This window comes from Haplochromis burtoni, unplaced genomic scaffold (genome assembly GCF_018398535.1).
Source record: "Haplochromis burtoni strain Fernald_Lab_line unplaced genomic scaffold, NCSU_Asbu1 Contig_402, whole genome shotgun sequence".
Taxonomy (NCBI): Eukaryota; Metazoa; Chordata; class Actinopteri; order Cichliformes; family Cichlidae; genus Haplochromis; species Haplochromis burtoni.
In genome coordinates this window covers 1-16,916 of record NW_024582763.1, presented here as the reverse complement: position 1 = coordinate 16,916, position 16,916 = coordinate 1, and the positions used below count along the sequence as shown (strand labels likewise).

The following is a 16,916-nucleotide window of genomic DNA, read 5'->3' as shown; positions in this document are numbered from 1 at the left end:
GTTATACAGTTTTCAACAACCTTTTAGTCTTTTTTGTTACTTTTGTCCTTAATCTTTGATTTAAAGTGTGTCGTTGTGCCTGCAGGGCAGTCCTGGAGAGAGAGGTCAGAAAGGTGATGTGGGACAGCAAGGAACTCAGGTAATAATAGTGATCAGCTTTCATATACTGACAGATCATAGCTCTCATTGCACTCTGAGTAAGATACCAACACTCAGCTTCTCATTTCTTTACATGAAGTGATGCTTAAACACATTACTGTGCTTTCATAATTGAATATAAATTATTTAGAGAGATGATGAAGATCAAATTTAGACTGTGAGGTGGAATTACCTGTTACTTAGGAAAGAAGGAGACTTCCACATCACTTCTAAAATCCTTCACTCTCTGCAAGTGTTTAACCTCCTTTCATCCAGATGTCTGTCACGTTGTGTCGACCTCGAATAAAACGCAGGTACAGGACTTCATATCCTCAGACTAAGGCTACGTTCACACTGAGGGCGAAAGCGCATCAAATCCGACTATTTTGACCCCATGTGACCCACATCCAATCATGGTGTGACAGTGTGAACGGCACAAATCCGACCTGGGTCGAATGTGGTCTGAATCCGATACATATCTGATGTTTTAGAAAGCGACTGCTGTTTGAACGGTCATGTCGCATTAAATCCGTCTTTTACGTCACTGACACAAGACAGACGCCAATTATCAGCGCCGGAGAAGACATCGTGAACGCTTCCTGGCCATCCAGTGTAGATGTTAGTGAAACTGTTGGGAAGACAACGTTGGAGAAACGTGAACATTTTATTTGTACTGTATAATCTGCAGATTCTGACAGAAATCTGCAGCTATCCTTTGAAGCACCGCTCCTCTAAAACAGCAATAAGGATCATTATTAGACCAAACGTAAATAACAAACAAAATTGGGAAAGATAAAGTCTGAAACAAGTCTTTACATTAATCAGTCACACAATACTGTTGGTCTGGGTCTGAACAGAGCGCGTTGTGTGTCTTCTTTTGCACATGCGGCCACGTTGAGGGTTCACACAGGAGCGCGTTTGCTGTCGCATTTTATTTGTAGTGTGAACGAGCAGACAAAAAGATCAGATTTGATCATTAAGACCTGCAGTGTGAATGCAGCCTAAAAGTGTCCCTAAGAGTAAAAGTCGTGTCATGGGAGCACCTGTGAGTGCTCTTCTCTTAGGAGGTATTTAGGAATCGTGCATCCAGAGCTCCATCACAGGCCCACTCACATATAATGAGTTACAGACACTGATCTTGATGCATGTTGAGGTTTAGGGCTGGTGTGAACGTGACCTGCCGTGACCTCTGCTCTCCTCGTGCTGTTTCAGGGGGTTCCTGGAACACCCGGAGGTCCAGGGAGGGAAGGACCTCCAGGACCCAGAGTGAGTCATAACAGACACACTAATAATGCAGCTGTTTGACAAGTTTGTTGATACTACAAATATTAACAGTCAGTAAACCACTGGGATGTTGTCAAATACTAATATGAATAATATAACCTGTAATGTAGATATTTTATCATCTTCACCTCTGATACTGTTCATATGAGTACTACTGTAGTAACACTGTTATATCTGTAAACTGTCTCTGCTCTCAGATGTTGAATTTGAGGCATTGGATTGATTTTAAATATGTTAATTTGGGGCAGGAGCAACAATGAAGTACAAAAGAGGTGCGATGCTTTAGAAAATGACACGTTAATGCACGGCACGACTCCACGGAAGGACGAGTGGAAAAGAAAACAGAAGAAAGATAAAAGTTTCCTAAAAAGTCAGAGGTTGAAAAAGGGAGACAGTCGAGCTGCTGTCAAATGAACAAAAAGACCCTCACAGAGCGAAGCAGCATCTGTGGCCCTGGAGCGCCCCCCTCTGGCCACAGTAGAGTCAGCATCACAGCCAAGGCTGGAAAGAGCGAGACAGCTGCTGGCTCAGAGTCATCGGAGGAACTCTTTAATCCTTTTTTATTATATAACATCTACTTTCACCTTCTCAGGGACTGCCAGGCAAAGATGGCCCCCCAGGCACACAGGGCCCCCCAGGAACCATCGTAAGTCACTGTTGCTGTTTTGAGAATGTTTCGGAGGATTCAGAGGAGGATATATATGCACGCAATGCCTGCAGCTTCTCTGTTAGGCACTTAAATGTAAAGTTTAATTAAAACTGTGACTTTAGGTGATAATGATGGAACTGGGTCAAGCTGGGCAGGGCTAATAAGCTCAGTCATGCGTGTACAACAGGAACAACTTTATAATAATTAAAATAATATAATTAAAAATTGCTTTTCATTTCTTCAGGGAACTCCAGGAGCTCCAGGATCTCCAGGAAGTACAGGCCCTCCAGGAAAGCAGGGAGAGCTGGGCCCACCGGTGAGTCTGTCAATGAGTGGAGCTGCCTGTCCCCATTAACCAAACGGGCCGGGGTGGGCGGGGTTTTTAGCTCTTAGAAGGAACGCCATCATTTGTTTTATGAGCATGAGCTGCTGCATGTGAACAGAGACGCAGGAGGCAGCGGGATGTGTTGTCAGCAGATCCATCACTGGTGCTGACGGCTCCTCTTTCTCTCATCCTGTTTGTACATCAGGACTTGTGTTATGTTGCTGTGATGACTCGGTGGCAGGAGTCACAGTTCACTCAAAGTCATTTTGTTCTCACTTAAACGTGTTTATTTCTGCTGTGAATGTGGAAGCATTTGGAGCCTGCCTCTAGTGTTCAGAAGAGGAACTGCACGTATGCACAGCCTTAATGTTTCAGCCCCACAGTGTCGTTGTTGCAATGTGTTAAAATATTTTGCCAGCAGTGGAAATAAACTAAAAATTCAAAGAATTTCAAGCATTTAAATCAGACTAAAGGAGAAACAGGTGGGACAGCAGCTTCATGCAAAACGCAGCAAAGTGTCTCAGTTTGATCTCCACCTGTTTGCAGAGTCGCTGATCAGTATGTAGGCTTTGCATGTAAACCTTTGTCTGCAGTCCATTTGCTGTGCTGGTTTCTACTTCAGCCACTGTAAACAGAGGTGTGTGAGCGCTCGCTGCTTTCATATTTATTCCTGGTTATGTGAAAACTTCATGGAGAGTAAATCACATGCAAAGTGCAGCAACAAAGAAAACACTGGACTCTGTGGGCAGTGATACAATCTGCTGACAAACGGTTATTCATCACTGTGATAAAATCTTTATAAGCATGTAATTACAGATGCATGGGTGGCCTGCAGAAAGGCCTCATCAGCTCTTCACCTCATGCTGGCAGATTACAGGTCGTAATGAGAACTTAGTAAAATATACAGTAGTTCAAGTTTTGGGTATTAACACTGTTTCCATAAATACTACATTCTGTTGTATTTTTTAACACTTTTATACTTTCTCACCTCGATAAACATCATTCAGTGAAAGTTTTGTATTAGAAAGAAGCACCGAGGTCACAGCAGCTCCATCGAAGTTGGTTTATTCTGTGTTTGTTCCTCTGTTCTTACTGGATGTTTGTCTGTTTCGTTATTATTACAAACACGGCGTTTAGTGACAGCGCTGCACAAATATTCATATTCTCTGTTTCGTGTCGACACATTTGAAGCTTTTAACGATGTTTCATGTAGATTTGCTCCAGACTCTGAGAGGGAACGTTAAAGTCCCAACAAACGTATCACCATCACAGTCCTGTAGGCCAGCGGTCCAACCCCCGGTCCGAGGCCCAGGGGTTGGGCCGCTGCTGTAGGCCTCTCGCTGGTCTCGACAGGTTCCTGAAATCTAATCCCCTCGATTTAGGACGTGTCTGTTTCCCTCTGAGACACGTCAACACTGAAAAGTATAAACATTTGAAATTATGGTTTTAGTTATTATTCATATAGATAAAGATTTCCAATATTTTAAATAAATGACAAAAACAAGCAGGCTGCAGTTTAATCAGGACAGCAAGATGATCAACATGCTGCCCTGACGAGAGAATCACCTGCTTCATCTTGTGTTCGATGCTTCACAAGTTCCTGGTTTTTCATGAATTCGTTTCTCTTGCAGGGACCTGCTGGAACTAAGGGAGAGAAAGGTGAACGGGTAAGCTCTCTGTCTTCATGTTATTACTTCCCCCAGTCACAAACGTCCTGTCTGCTGACCTGCACATTGAGATATATTGTTGTGTTGCAGCAGCAATGTCAAACTCAAGGATACACAAACAACAGACATTCATCAAAGTATTAATATATGTTTTATTAATATGCAGTAAACATTAGTCACTGTTTCCTTCGTTGATTACAATAATGAAATATCAACATCATCCAATAAGTAAATATAATATGTGTGTATTTGAGTTTCATAAAATAAATTTACTTTAAATTTGCTGTAACTAAAAATTTGACACCAGCAGCTGAAAAAGAAACGAAACAAATCTGCAGATTTATGAGTGAATTTCAGTCCTAATAATTTGAGTCTGTAGCGCCTTCATAAAACGCAGAACATGAATCATTTAAAAACACTCGCACATAACTACGTGTGTTTTATATGAACATCGTGTGTTTTTTCAGGGAGATCTCCAGTCGACAGCATCAGTTCAGGCCATTGCCCGACAGGTCTGTGAGCAGCTGATCCAAAGTGAGTTAAAAAACCAAACCTTTATTTGTTAATAATAATAATAATAATAATAATACTAATAATGTTTGAACTGAACTGTTTTCAGGCCACATGGCGCGCTACAACAGCATCCTGAACCACGTGCCGAGTCCTCCGGTGTCAATCCGCACAGTTCCCGGACCACCGGGAGAGCCTGGTCGAGAAGGACCCCCAGGACCACAGGGAGAACAGGGACCCCCAGGCAGACCAGGCTTCCCAGGACAAAATGGACAGAATGGGCAACCAGGAGAAAGAGGCAAGTTTAACAAAACAGTAAAACTCTGTTACTGTTTAAATCAGTGTGAACTGAGGGGCTGCCACACGGCCCAGAATAAAATGAATACAAAATTATTTTGAACTGCAAACGATGCAGAGCTGCACTGGTTCAGTCTAACAGCAAAAAATAAATAAAAAGTCAGAAATGTGCAGGAAAGGTCAAACTTCCTGACTTTCTCCATGTTACAGTGTATCGTATGGAATGACACAAAATATAGAAAGTTTAAGCAGTATTTATTTCTGTTGTGTGTTTATTCTGTTCTGTTCCAGGACAACCAGGAGAGAAGGGTGATAAGGGATCTCCAGGTGTGGGTGTACAAGGACCCAGAGGACCTCCAGGACCACCTGGTAACTTATTTTCCCGCTAAGCCTTTCTGAACCATCCCAGTGATGCAGTGAAGAAAGTCCTGAACAGGATTGTCTGATTAGTAAAAGAAAAAATGTTTCACATGGATCATTAAGATGTTGTAAAATCCACAAATTCAACAGAAAATGTAATTTTTTATCAAATGTCTTAACTGACATGGTAAGATAGATTATTATTTTTATTATTAGTATTAGTACTAGTGTTGTTGTTGTTTTTCTGAACTGAACCAAAAAATGTGAACAAATTGTCTCTAAAATTAAATAGTTGATATAATTTTTTCTATAGTTTTAGTTGTTGAGGTGTTCTTAAGTTAATTCTGAGAGCCATTTAAAAATGTCTTAAACATTTGTTACCTGGAAACGTCTGGAAGTACTTTAACTACTAAAATCATTAAAATAATCACTTTGAAAGCTGCAAAGTATTTTTCTGTCCTCTGACTGACAGAACGCAGGAGAAAACACAAACACAAGTTGTGATAACTTCGGGCTCACAGTCGGGGTTCTTATGACTGATGATGAGTTTGACCTCAGAGTGATTCTGTAATTCTAACATTCAGTTTTGTTTTCTAAACTCTTCATCCTCTTCCTCCCAGGACCCCAGGGACAGGGCAGACCAGGTAGCTCTGGACCCTCAGGACGACCTGGAAATCCCGGAGTACCCGGTCGGCCCGGAGCCCCCGGACCCATCGGCCCCCAGGGGCCTCCGGGTTACTGTGATCAGAACTCCTGTGTGGGCTACAATGTTGGAGGTACGTAGTCTCAGAAATATGAGGAAACTATGATCCACCAGTGTTATCAAGACTCTAATTCTGGTAGTTTTTAATCGTGCTGCTTTCTCTGGAGTTTTTCATCAAAGAAAAATACTGAGCTCTTTGCCCTGGAGCTCTGCAGCTCTGCAGCTCTTTGCTCTGGAGCTCTTTGCTCTGCAGCTCTTTGCTCTGCAGCTCTTTGCCCTGGAGCTCTTATTGTCAACCACATGATTAAAGCAGCAGCCTCCACCGTGACTGTTGTGTAATTACAGCCACAGACTGAAGAGGCTGTAATGAGACAAACCTGCATGTTTGTTCAAATATGTGAACAGAAGAAACTTTTTAACTGAGCATGAAAACATTTCACTGCTGATTGTATTTGGACTGAAGTCATGAAGACAGATGTTCAGTTCTTGTGGTTCATTTTCACACTGAAAAGCTGCCACTGAGTTAAACAGAGTGCATGTCACAGAAGTGGGCATGAAACACTGCGTGTATAAGGTTCATTTACACTCTGGAACCCTGCTTTCAAAAACTGACAGAAATTTAAAACCTCATGAAGCTGAATTTAAGAAAAAGTGACGTCCGGCCACAAGGTGGCGCTAAACATGTTCTAAGAACTTTAGACACTTATTTCTTAATTCCACCTTAACAATCAGTCTGTGCCAGTCTGTGAGAGCAGCCTTCATGGTGTAAATGAGCCTGTATACATTTAGTGCTTCACATAAAGTCGTCCACCCACACTCAGTGTATCTGAAGGTGAAACACGTTCAGATACACTCACAGCTAAGATGCAGGATTCAGTTTCACAAACAGCAGTGTGTGTGTTCAAGTTAAAAACACAGGAATTCACCTTCAGTGTGTGATTTTTACATTTTGTACAATTTGAAATATCATACAGCGCACTGGGCTCAGAAAACAGACTCGATGGAACGACAGAGACAGAGATGATGTCTTTAACCATTTAGCCTCAAAGTGGTCGTGCTACGGACTTTAAAGGCTCATTTCACCCAAAATAATCAACTCTGAGCAGAATTTGTTGAGACAGTTTGTTTCTGAACATTTGAGACAAAACAGCTGAGTTTTTAAAGTTTATTTATTCTGCTGCTTCTTATTTTAAATATCATACACAGACTTTTACAGCGGTAGATTTTTCTGTTGATGCTAAAGATGATCAAAATGAGGTTCAGGTTCTTGAACTGAGACTAGATGTTGAGTAAAGATGCTGATTATTTGACTTCAAAGTGAAACATAAAAGAACAGAATATTTTATTGTGGTTAAAACTCATTTAAACGACAGATCTTTGAACATCAGCTCTGGAAGGAAGTAGAAGGAAAAAGCCTCAATGACATGTTTTATTCCACACGTGGTCATAAACTCTGCATCTTAACATCTCAGTTGGTGCTAAATCACTCTGTGCAGTGAGTGTGGGTTTAATCTGTCGCTGGAAAGATGCTCCATGCAGGGTTTTCTAATGCATGCATTAGTTATTAAATGTCACCATATAAACATTCAACAAATGACTTTACAAAATCCACATGAAAGTTGCAGGTGATGAAGCAGCACTGCAGGCAGATGTTACCTTGCAGCATCAGTCTGTTCTCCCTCCTGCTGCAGGCAAAGACCCAGGAGGCATTTCTATCTGAGCAGCTTCACAGCTCATCCCTCACATGCATCCTGATCACTGTTAGTTTGCACCAATCACAAGTCAGCAAACATGTTTTTGAGAGGCTAAAGAAAACCCTGCTGGAGTCATCTTCAGCATGTTCTGTGCATGTTGGTGCTACATCACTGATGTGTTTGAGGTTAAAGGTCACACAGTGGCCTAAACGGAGTGTGCAGCTTGCAGTCTGCAGGGTGGTCATGTGAGTAATGTCTGCATGTTGTAATCACTCTTCTGTCTCTGTGTTTGTGTCTCCACATCTCTGTCTTCACCTTCTTTTATCCCCCATAATAACCCACAACAGAATATTACTGAGACGTTCACAAATAATCAAACAGGGCTGTGCAATTCATTTGTTTTGTCTCGTGCTATAAATCCAATGCACCCTTTTTCCTTCCCAGTGTCCACTTTCACCCCCTCTCTAAAACCTTAAATCCCTGACAGTCAGTGGCAGGTTCAATGTAGCACCGTCAGAATTATTGCTATGATCCAAACAACCCCACATGTTAGACCACATGTGACTTCAACCATGATGTGGCTTCAGTTAAGTTTGCATACACTCATGATGGGCGGGAATGTGGTAGTAATTTGGAGCTTTTTAGGATTTCTTTGAACTCTTCTTTTTCCAGGCTGGAATGATTGTAAAGCTTAAATCTTTAATGACTTATGGATCTGGATTAAAAGTATGCAAACACCCAAACTAATATATGGTTAAATATACCTTCAGGCAAGCTGCACCTCAACCAGATGCTTTTGTTAGCCATCAACAAGCTTCTGGCATATTTCTGACCTGGTGATGGACCAGTCATCCAGGAAGAATTGGGAGAGATCGTTTAAATTTGCTGGTTTCCTGGCAGACATTCCTGATCTGTCAGAGGACTCACAGGACGTTGACCATAATCATAACACTTTGTAGAGATATATTGCTCCCAGTATTACACAGACATGAATTACTTAGAGACAACATGCAATTATATATCATCATCTGAGCTTCATCAGCAGATGTAATCTTAACCACATCAAAGACCATTATTATTATTATTATTATTATTACTTCCTGTAATTGTAGATCCCTAAAAGTCAAACGTAGATTTGGTGCACATGAATCTAGAGTGGCTCACTGAGGTGCCGTATACAAACAGCACTACTTTATGTGACGCATTTGTTGCTTGTTTTAATTTTTTGTTGTATTTTTTAGGAGCAAGAAAAATATGGAATTATCAGTAGTTTGATAAAGAAATACTGTGAACATTGACACGGTCGTCCTCTCCTTACCTTTTCTTCTAGATTATGATCGTCCAATCCCTCTTTTTTAATTCCCAGACTCCACTGACTTAATACAAACTCCTGTAACTCGTCCTAAACACTCATCTGCACGACGACTTTGAATATTTTTGCACGTTAAGTATCCAGATGCTTATCATTTGAAAGACAATATCTGAAATCTGTTACTTAAAATATGACAGTTTGAATGATGTCATACTTGGCTGGTAATACTTAGACATTTGTACAAAATGTCTCACAAAACGTAAACATCAAAGCTCAATCTGACTTATTTAAAGCTTTTTATCCTAACGACCCTCAGTATTGTCAACACTGACTTTCTAACCCAGACTCACACATCCTGACTGGGTAACCCAAACTTAAAGCTCCTCACCTTATTAACTGACTCATAAACCTGACCTGGTAACCTTTGGTAACCCTTGTCTCTGTGTCTCTTGCTTCTTACCCACCCCTTTGTTCTTGCTAACCCAATCAAAACCCTACAAATTGCTCCCAAACACTGCTTCCTGTGGTGGCGGGGTCGGCCATCTTTGTTTTGGGCTTTTCACTGCCTATCCGCCGGGCTGCTGGTTGGCTCATTGCCTGGTTGGTCGGCATCACAGAAGGCGAGGATGTCACTGACGGCGGCGCTGTCCCCGCAGTCCAACTACCACCCAGCGTCTTCCAGAACTACGGCGAGGTCGAGGAAGACGATCCGTACCGCTACTACCAGCCCAACTACCCGGCCCCTCGACCAGTGGCGCCTGATGATCCCGCACTGGCCCTTGGTGACATTGAGCTGAGGTCTCCTGGCGTCTACCGCACCTCTCGGAGTGTGAAGGAGGAGGAAGAGAAAGTCGGGACGAAGAGGCGACTAAAGAGAGGCGCTGCGCGGACTAACTGAGAGGAGTTGATTCTGATTGGGCGGCTCGGAGCTGCTATGGACTAATCAACAAGTGCCTGATGTAAAGGATTTCTTATGGACATTGTAGAGGGACGGGAAGGGATACCAGTCGGGACTATTGTAACATCTATGCTACATTAAGAAAACTTTCAAAACAATTTACATTTTGTTTTTCATTTGTCAACAATATTGTTTGGAAATCGTCGGATCTTAAAGAGGGTTCATGTTTCACAGGTGAACTGTTCTCACAGACTGTATAACAAAGGTTCATGTAGCCACCAATGACGTTCCCCGCTGGTTTCTAACGTTTCGTTTTGAATCCTGTTTGGTTTCCTGATACTGTTTAAAGAAGCAAGGGATCAATGTGAGAAACCAGTGGAAACGGTCAAGGGGTCGTGACCTCTCAGTTCATAGACACATTAAAGTACAGTAACGTGTCAAAACTGGGCAAAAACACAGCCGTCCATTATTTTTAACTGCTTCAATAAGGATGATGGGGAGGAACAGAGTCTCTCCTAGTTAACACACAGTGACTGGTTTATCACAGGGCTGTCGGGCTGTTTGCTTCAACCAGTGGAATATTTAATTCTATCCACAAGAAGGGAAACCAGTACAACAAGAGACATAACCACTTATAGATACACATGGAAAATGAACACTAGGAACACTGGTGCCCTTCTCATTGTTCAGTCATTAACAGTTGTGCTTTAACATGAACTGACCAAGATGTAAACGAGCTAAATGGGCCTCAGAATGTAAATGTCTTTGAAGCAGAGTTTGAATCTCTGCAGTCATCAGGACACAGCTGCTGGATCCCAGGTTAACTTCAATCTACGACTCTATACTCCATCGACTTTAATGTCTGCATTAAATTCTGTCATTACAAAGTAAACAGCTTGAAGCAGATTGTTGAACAAAGTAAATAAAACCCTGACAAATATCTAAATGTACCACTGCTTACCTTCAGTCCCTCTGATGATAAATGGTCCCTCAGCTAAATCAAACGCTGCTCGCTCAGTCCTCACAACAGCAGCTGAACTGCTCTGAACTCTGCATCTACACACAGATGATCTAAACTAATGGAGCCTTAAACCACGCCCCACTTTATCATTTTTATTCTTTATTGGACAGTTGATTAAATAAAGTGGGTTTTAAAGAAGACTGAAAACGACTGATTTTGACCCTGAAAGTTTCAACTTTAACTGGTTACTGAGGTCACAGATCTTATGTCAGTTTCCCCACAGACTTCTGTCAAACGCTGCCACCTTCTGGCTCATCAGAGAGAATTTAGGGTTCAAGGCTAATCAGAAGCTACATCCTTCTTTTATATACAGTCTGTAACTGTCCCTGTGGTCGTTAATCAGAGACTCGTCTGTCATTTATATTTTTAACCTGGTTGGTTAAGTGCCTCCAAACGGTCCAGCAACAACTTATTTCAAACTGTCTCCTTCATTATTTTTTCTTTAAAGCCTGTTAGTCTTACAAGATTTTATTTTACTCTGTTGCTTCTCTGACAGAGAAAATAAAATGAAAATATCCAAAAGGTTTTGATTTAAATTGCAAAGTATTTGATGACAATGATGTAATCTGTTAGTGTGTTGGTCCTGTCCTGCATCAGTCTGATTATTACCTCCAGTGTCTTTCTTTTAAAGCCTTTTTATGTAAAGTTTTGCATGTTTTTGTTTATTTCAGTTACCATGCAGTGTATCATTTTCTAATCATAGAGCCATGCAAACATTTTATTGTTACATATTCATATTATTTTGTAGTGCAGGTGTTGTCGCAGTATTAAGCTCAAACTGGTCTCTGTGTTTGGGGAGGCTGATGAAAATATAAGTTGTAAAAACTGAGATTGTTTCTGTGTAAATGTATTTTGGTTCAGTTTGTCAACCCACAGTTTTACTCAGAGAAGCAAATTTAACAAAGTTTAGTTGGAAAAAATGTTATTTTTCACAACGCTCTGTTTCTTACTTGGTGTTTTTATTTAGTTATCACTTCATTTCTTGTCTTTATATTCAGACTTTAATCCTTTAGTCTCATTGTCTGAAAAAAATCCCAGTTACGTGGAGGACTGTGCTTTGATTCAACCTTGTTTGATGTGAATTTGGCCAGAATTTGAACTTTGAACTTTCCTTCTGAGTTTAGTGTTTTGAAGCCTTCAGGTCTGTGAGGAGAGCAGTTCCCTCTACACCTCCGACCAGAATGTTTAAAAAATAAAATCGAGGAATTAATTTATTTTTCACTGGTGTTGATTTCTGAGAACAATAAAACTGAAGTACAACCATCAGTGCTGCCTGTGTGTGTGTTTATTGTAAATGTGTTGCTGGACTGAAGTCTGATTCAACTTGAAGTGAGCAGGAAGCCTGTTGGAGCTGCAACAGCAGGAGGCTGACTGGAAACTTTCAGGTGAGTCGAAGTTTAAAATTACACACATTATATTTGTTACACAGCAGACGATATTTAATATATTTAAGGGACAATTTACATTAAATGAAAGAAAAACTTGTGGTGACCAGGAACATATGCAGACGTGATCTGACAAATGTTCATTAAGGACCCATAAATGTCCATAACACCAATTCTGGGACCAATGATCAGCCTGTCCACCCGTCCCCACCTCTGACTGCTCCAACAACAAAGCACCAGTCAGTTTGTAGCGCCTCCTACTGGCAGAGGGCCCACAGTCCTGTTAACACAAAGCTCAAGGTGGGATCCTGACGTCACGTTCATTATTGAGGTGAGTCTTGTTTTCCTCTTCATGGAGGTCACACTTGTTCACACTCATCCTTCGTTTATATGTTTATGTTAAATCTACACTGACCTGTACCCCGTGCTGTGACCTACATGGCAGCCTGTGACCAGAGATGTAGCAACACGTTACACAACGATGTTAAAATGCACAAAACATCTTCAGTTTAGAGCTGACACGTTTGGGACGTTGCAGACAATTACAGATTTTGTTCATGTGCATTTTGTCTAAAGAGTGAAACATTTCAAATCTGACACGACATCAAAATATTTATGCAAACAAATCAATCTTGTTGCTGAACTTTGAATTAATCTTTGACAGAGGTCACTGGTGGTGATTAGACTCTTATCTTCCAATATTCATTATATTGGGAAATATAATGAATATTGGAATATTGTAAAAATAATGAAAACTAAAATTTAATGGGTAAAAAATTATGAAAATATTTGAAGTTGAAAAACCTGAAAAACACCCAGAACTGTAGTTTTAGGACCAACAGACTGATGAATAAACCAAGTAAAGCAAAGTAAAGACAAGCTGCACTTTGACTTTTATTAGAACAATTTGCTGGAACTACAGAGTAATGAAGTACTTCAAGGTTTTGTGTGGATGACTTCCAACCTTACTGTACAGCACAGAGCACAGAGGGACAATATATGTAATCAATATATGATGCAGAATGAACAAGTAAAGACTGTAAGCTGAGTCTGAGGCTCATGCAGGACATTTCATAGTGAGGTGTCTTTGGTTGGATTATTCAAACATTTACATCAAAGCACCAAACTCATCTCTCACAGATGAAGGTCTTTGATTCAGAATAATATGACCGTGTCCATCTCCCATCACTGTCACAGCAGACTCCATAGTAACCATAACTGGGATTCTCATGTCCTTCTGCCCAGAACCTGTCAGAGAGATCAAATCTGATATGAAACTGGACTAAACTCATAACTATTGTCACATTCATATAAATATGCGTCTCTTTTGGAATATTTCCAATATTTGCTGTATTTCTTTCCCAGGTTTCTCGCCCACTTTCCCTCCTTTAGACTTTTCTCTGAGAATCATCATGCACACTAAAACAGCTTTCAAGCTTTGATGAATATGAAATCTTCCTGCTGTAAAAATGGAGAATAAAAAGAAGTCAGAGCTGACTTTCTGCTGTTTGAAACTGTTTTGTCAGCTGTTTACAGACATCACTTTGAAATGTGTGTCTATCAGGTCATATTTACTGAAGCTTCTTCCTTCATATGTTCTGAAGTTTTACAAACACCAAAGAAGAAGAGACAGCAATTCTCTGAAACACTTTTTGTTCTGTGAGAAAAGAAACATTACAGCACAAAAAACATGAAGACAAATTGAACAAAGTGAAATGTGTCGGTCGCTGCTTTGAACATGTTTCAATCCTGATTCCTTCAAACTGACTTGTTGTAACTGAACGTCATCACAGACTGCAGATGAAGAGAGTTCAAGCACAGCTGTTCATTCAAAGGAGGATTTCTGCTTTTCTTTACATTCAGTTTGTGGGGCTGTTGGAAAATAGCTCAGCTCATGTATTGCTGATCTATCTTCCAAAACATCCATGTTTCACTTCTAAATAATAACTCTGGAATAGAAACAAACTAATGTCTCACCTTTCTGTCAGCGCTGATCCGTCCACCCATTCCCATTTAGATCTTCCTGATGTCTGTTTGGATCCCAGACCAATCCAGGACTCCTCCAAATTTACTGACAAATTCCTGTTTGAGAAGAGACACAAATATTGTCTCCAGTCATAATTCAGCACTTCTGTTGTAGTGACATCATCTTGTGAACATGTCTGAAGGAAGAATAACTGTGATGAAACTTTTCTTCCATTGTGCAGAAATCAGAAAGAGCCAAAGAATCAATGAATATCAGCTCCTCCTGTAGCTCAGTCAGTGTTGCAGTGGAATCAGTGTTAACAAATCATTTGATTCAGTTGGATTGAATCAGAAAAATAATCTGGATTATGAGGATTTCTCTCATTTTATAACATTTCTGTTATTTCAATGTTTTGTGTTGACTTGGTTTCTAAGGATCATCTGAACTGGTTCCCATTTAATCCTGGTTCTTTAACTGCTTTGAATTTCTCTCCTTCATAATTCAATGTGAATCTCCAGTTTGCTGTATTGTAATCGATGCACCTCCCAAATCCTGCAATCATTTCCTGAATGGATTCTCTAATCTTCTCTCATCTGTTATTGTTCATAAAGTCATTTTAGTAGATGACTCTAATTTACTTATTGATGATCCCTCTAACAACACTGCCACACAATTGATGAACACTGCAGCATCATTTCATGTAGTGCATCATGTTGTCGGCCCCACACATAACGCTGACCTTCCACATGTCTGACCTACTATCCAATCACAGATGTATCATCTTTGACAGGCTTACAGTCAGTGTTGTCTTCCCAGAGACAAACTGCTGTCACTCCCATGTCTTCTAATGACTGTGGACATTTTTGGATTTCTTCACTGGCAACATCAACAGTATCAGGTCAGAGTTCAAGTCTGTACCTCTTCAACCGCCCCAAGTCTCTCCTCCAGTTCTGTTGTTGGAGTTCAAACTCCTTCCTGCTGCCATCTCCCCCTGACTTCTCTCTATTAGAAACCAGTCCCTTTCATTTCAGCTGACTTTCAAACAGCCAGAGTCTTTCTGAGTGGGATCAACCCTCCTTACATCCCACTGTTTTAAATCAAGTTGCTCGTCAGCTCCTTCACATCTTTGATCAATTCCAACCTGGTTCCAGACAAACCACAGCACTGAAACAGCTTTCATGAAAGTTACTAACCAGATTCTTCTGCGCTGGGATAAAGACTCCATTTGAGTCCTGCTTGACTTCTCTGCAGCCTTCATACTGTTGATGGTGCTCCTCTTATTAACACACTACAAACTGGCATCACTGGTGCTGCTCTCACATGGTTTTCTTCATACTTATCAAACAGATACTTCATATTAATCAATGTGTGTCCTCATCTGAGTCCCACATGCCTCAGTCCTTGGACCAATTCTGTTCTCTTTATAAATGCTGCCCCTGTGACATCTGCTTAATGGTTTTAATGGGATCTCCTAGCACTGCTGTGCAGATGACACACACACTAATGCTTTTCTGTCGAGCCTCTCCTGCCTCAGTGAATGCTTCTCTGTCATCACTTCATGGATTTAAACTTCCTTCATCTCAAACTGAAGTTGTGCTGTTTGGCTCAGTTCCTCTGAGGAGGTCAGTCAGTACATCGTCCCCCTCACCAGTAACATCCAATCACCTGTTAAAGATCATTTTGAGCCTCACATGTCAAAGGTCAGCCAGTCTTGTTTCCTTTGCCTCAGAAATATTGCAAAGATCAAATCTTTACTGTGATTCAATCATCTGGAACTTTGAGTTCATACTTTCTCCTGCCTGATTCTTGTAATTCACTTTTCACCTGCATTCCTCAGTCCTCCATAGTTGGTCTGCAGTTAGTGCAGAACTCAGCAGCAAGGCTGCAAACAAAGCCTGGCCTGCAGTCTCATATCTCACCTATTCTTGCTTCTCTTCACTGGCTTACAGTGAACTTCAGAATCCTCTTTTAAATCCTGTTATGAACATATAAAGCTGTGCATGAACAGGCCCCTGCTTATATAGCAGAGCTTCTTGGACCTTATCACTGCAGCCGGCCTCTCTGATCATCTAATCAGCGTCTCCCAACTGTCCCTCGCTCTGATTTGAAAACCAGAGGCCATCGTGCTTTTGAGCTTGTTGCAGCCAAACTGTGGAACAGCCTTCCTCAGACTATCAGGTCAGCTGACTGTTAACGGCTGAAACTCATTTTTACAGGTTAGCTCTCCCTCAATCTTTTCCCCTTTATTTTCCTCCATAGTTTCTAACTGTTGTGTTTCTGATGGAATGAATGTGCTGCTTTGTTTATGTGTCTGTATGTTTGCACATGTATACTTATCATCAATGTGTGGCTTTAATTCACAGTATGAAGAACTTTGTAACTCACTGTCAGCTCCATCAAAGATCACACAGACATGAACAAACACACCCACCTGTTCCTCTTTGCTGTTTATCATCACCAGATCAGCTCCTTTATCCTGACAGGCTCTCCTGCTGTCAGACCAAGTTTTCCTCTCAGTGTATTTAAAGTAAAACTTGCTTCCAAACCTCGTCCATTCTTCTGGACACCACTTCTCTTAAAGTCAAACACATGTTTTAAAGACAGACTTTGTGTCCTGTTGTATCACATGAATCTTTGGTTCCTGTCATTTTCCCTGTAAATGCTTCATTTAAACTCAGGTTTTCTCTCTTATTCATAATGAACTGAT

General features: G+C 40.9%; 1 protein-coding gene and 1 long non-coding RNA gene across 3 annotated transcripts in view; one reads left to right on the top strand and one right to left on the bottom strand.

The window, feature by feature from the left end:
• The window catches only part of LOC102313124 (collagen alpha-1(XIV) chain), a 173,032-nt gene extending 160,908 nt beyond the window's left edge, over positions 1–12,124 (top strand). Inside the window, exons 42-51 of the mRNA XM_042212952.1 lie at positions 86–139; positions 1,351–1,404; positions 2,015–2,068; positions 2,316–2,387; positions 4,028–4,063; positions 4,531–4,597; positions 4,683–4,871; positions 5,162–5,239; positions 5,851–6,006; positions 9,557–12,124. Of these exons, the coding sequence (XP_042068886.1) occupies positions 86–139; positions 1,351–1,404; positions 2,015–2,068; positions 2,316–2,387; positions 4,028–4,063; positions 4,531–4,597; positions 4,683–4,871; positions 5,162–5,239; positions 5,851–6,006; positions 9,557–9,837 (1,041 nt within the window). The 3' untranslated portion in view covers positions 9,838–12,124. The remainder of the gene's footprint in view (positions 1–85; positions 140–1,350; positions 1,405–2,014; positions 2,069–2,315; positions 2,388–4,027; positions 4,064–4,530; positions 4,598–4,682; positions 4,872–5,161; positions 5,240–5,850; positions 6,007–9,556) is intronic.
• A 990-nt stretch (positions 12,125–13,114) lies between these two features.
• On the bottom strand, positions 13,115–16,909 carry LOC121812016. 2 transcript variants are annotated; one of them, XR_006052813.1, is made up of 3 exons: positions 16,641–16,909; positions 14,221–14,325; positions 13,115–13,491 (listed from the first exon to the last, which is right to left on the bottom strand). It is a non-coding gene; the product is annotated as an uncharacterized LOC121812016 (long non-coding RNA). The 2 variants fall into 2 exon arrangements; XR_006052812.1 differs by having other exon boundaries at positions 13,115–14,325.
• Positions 16,910–16,916: the final 7 nt, after the last annotated feature.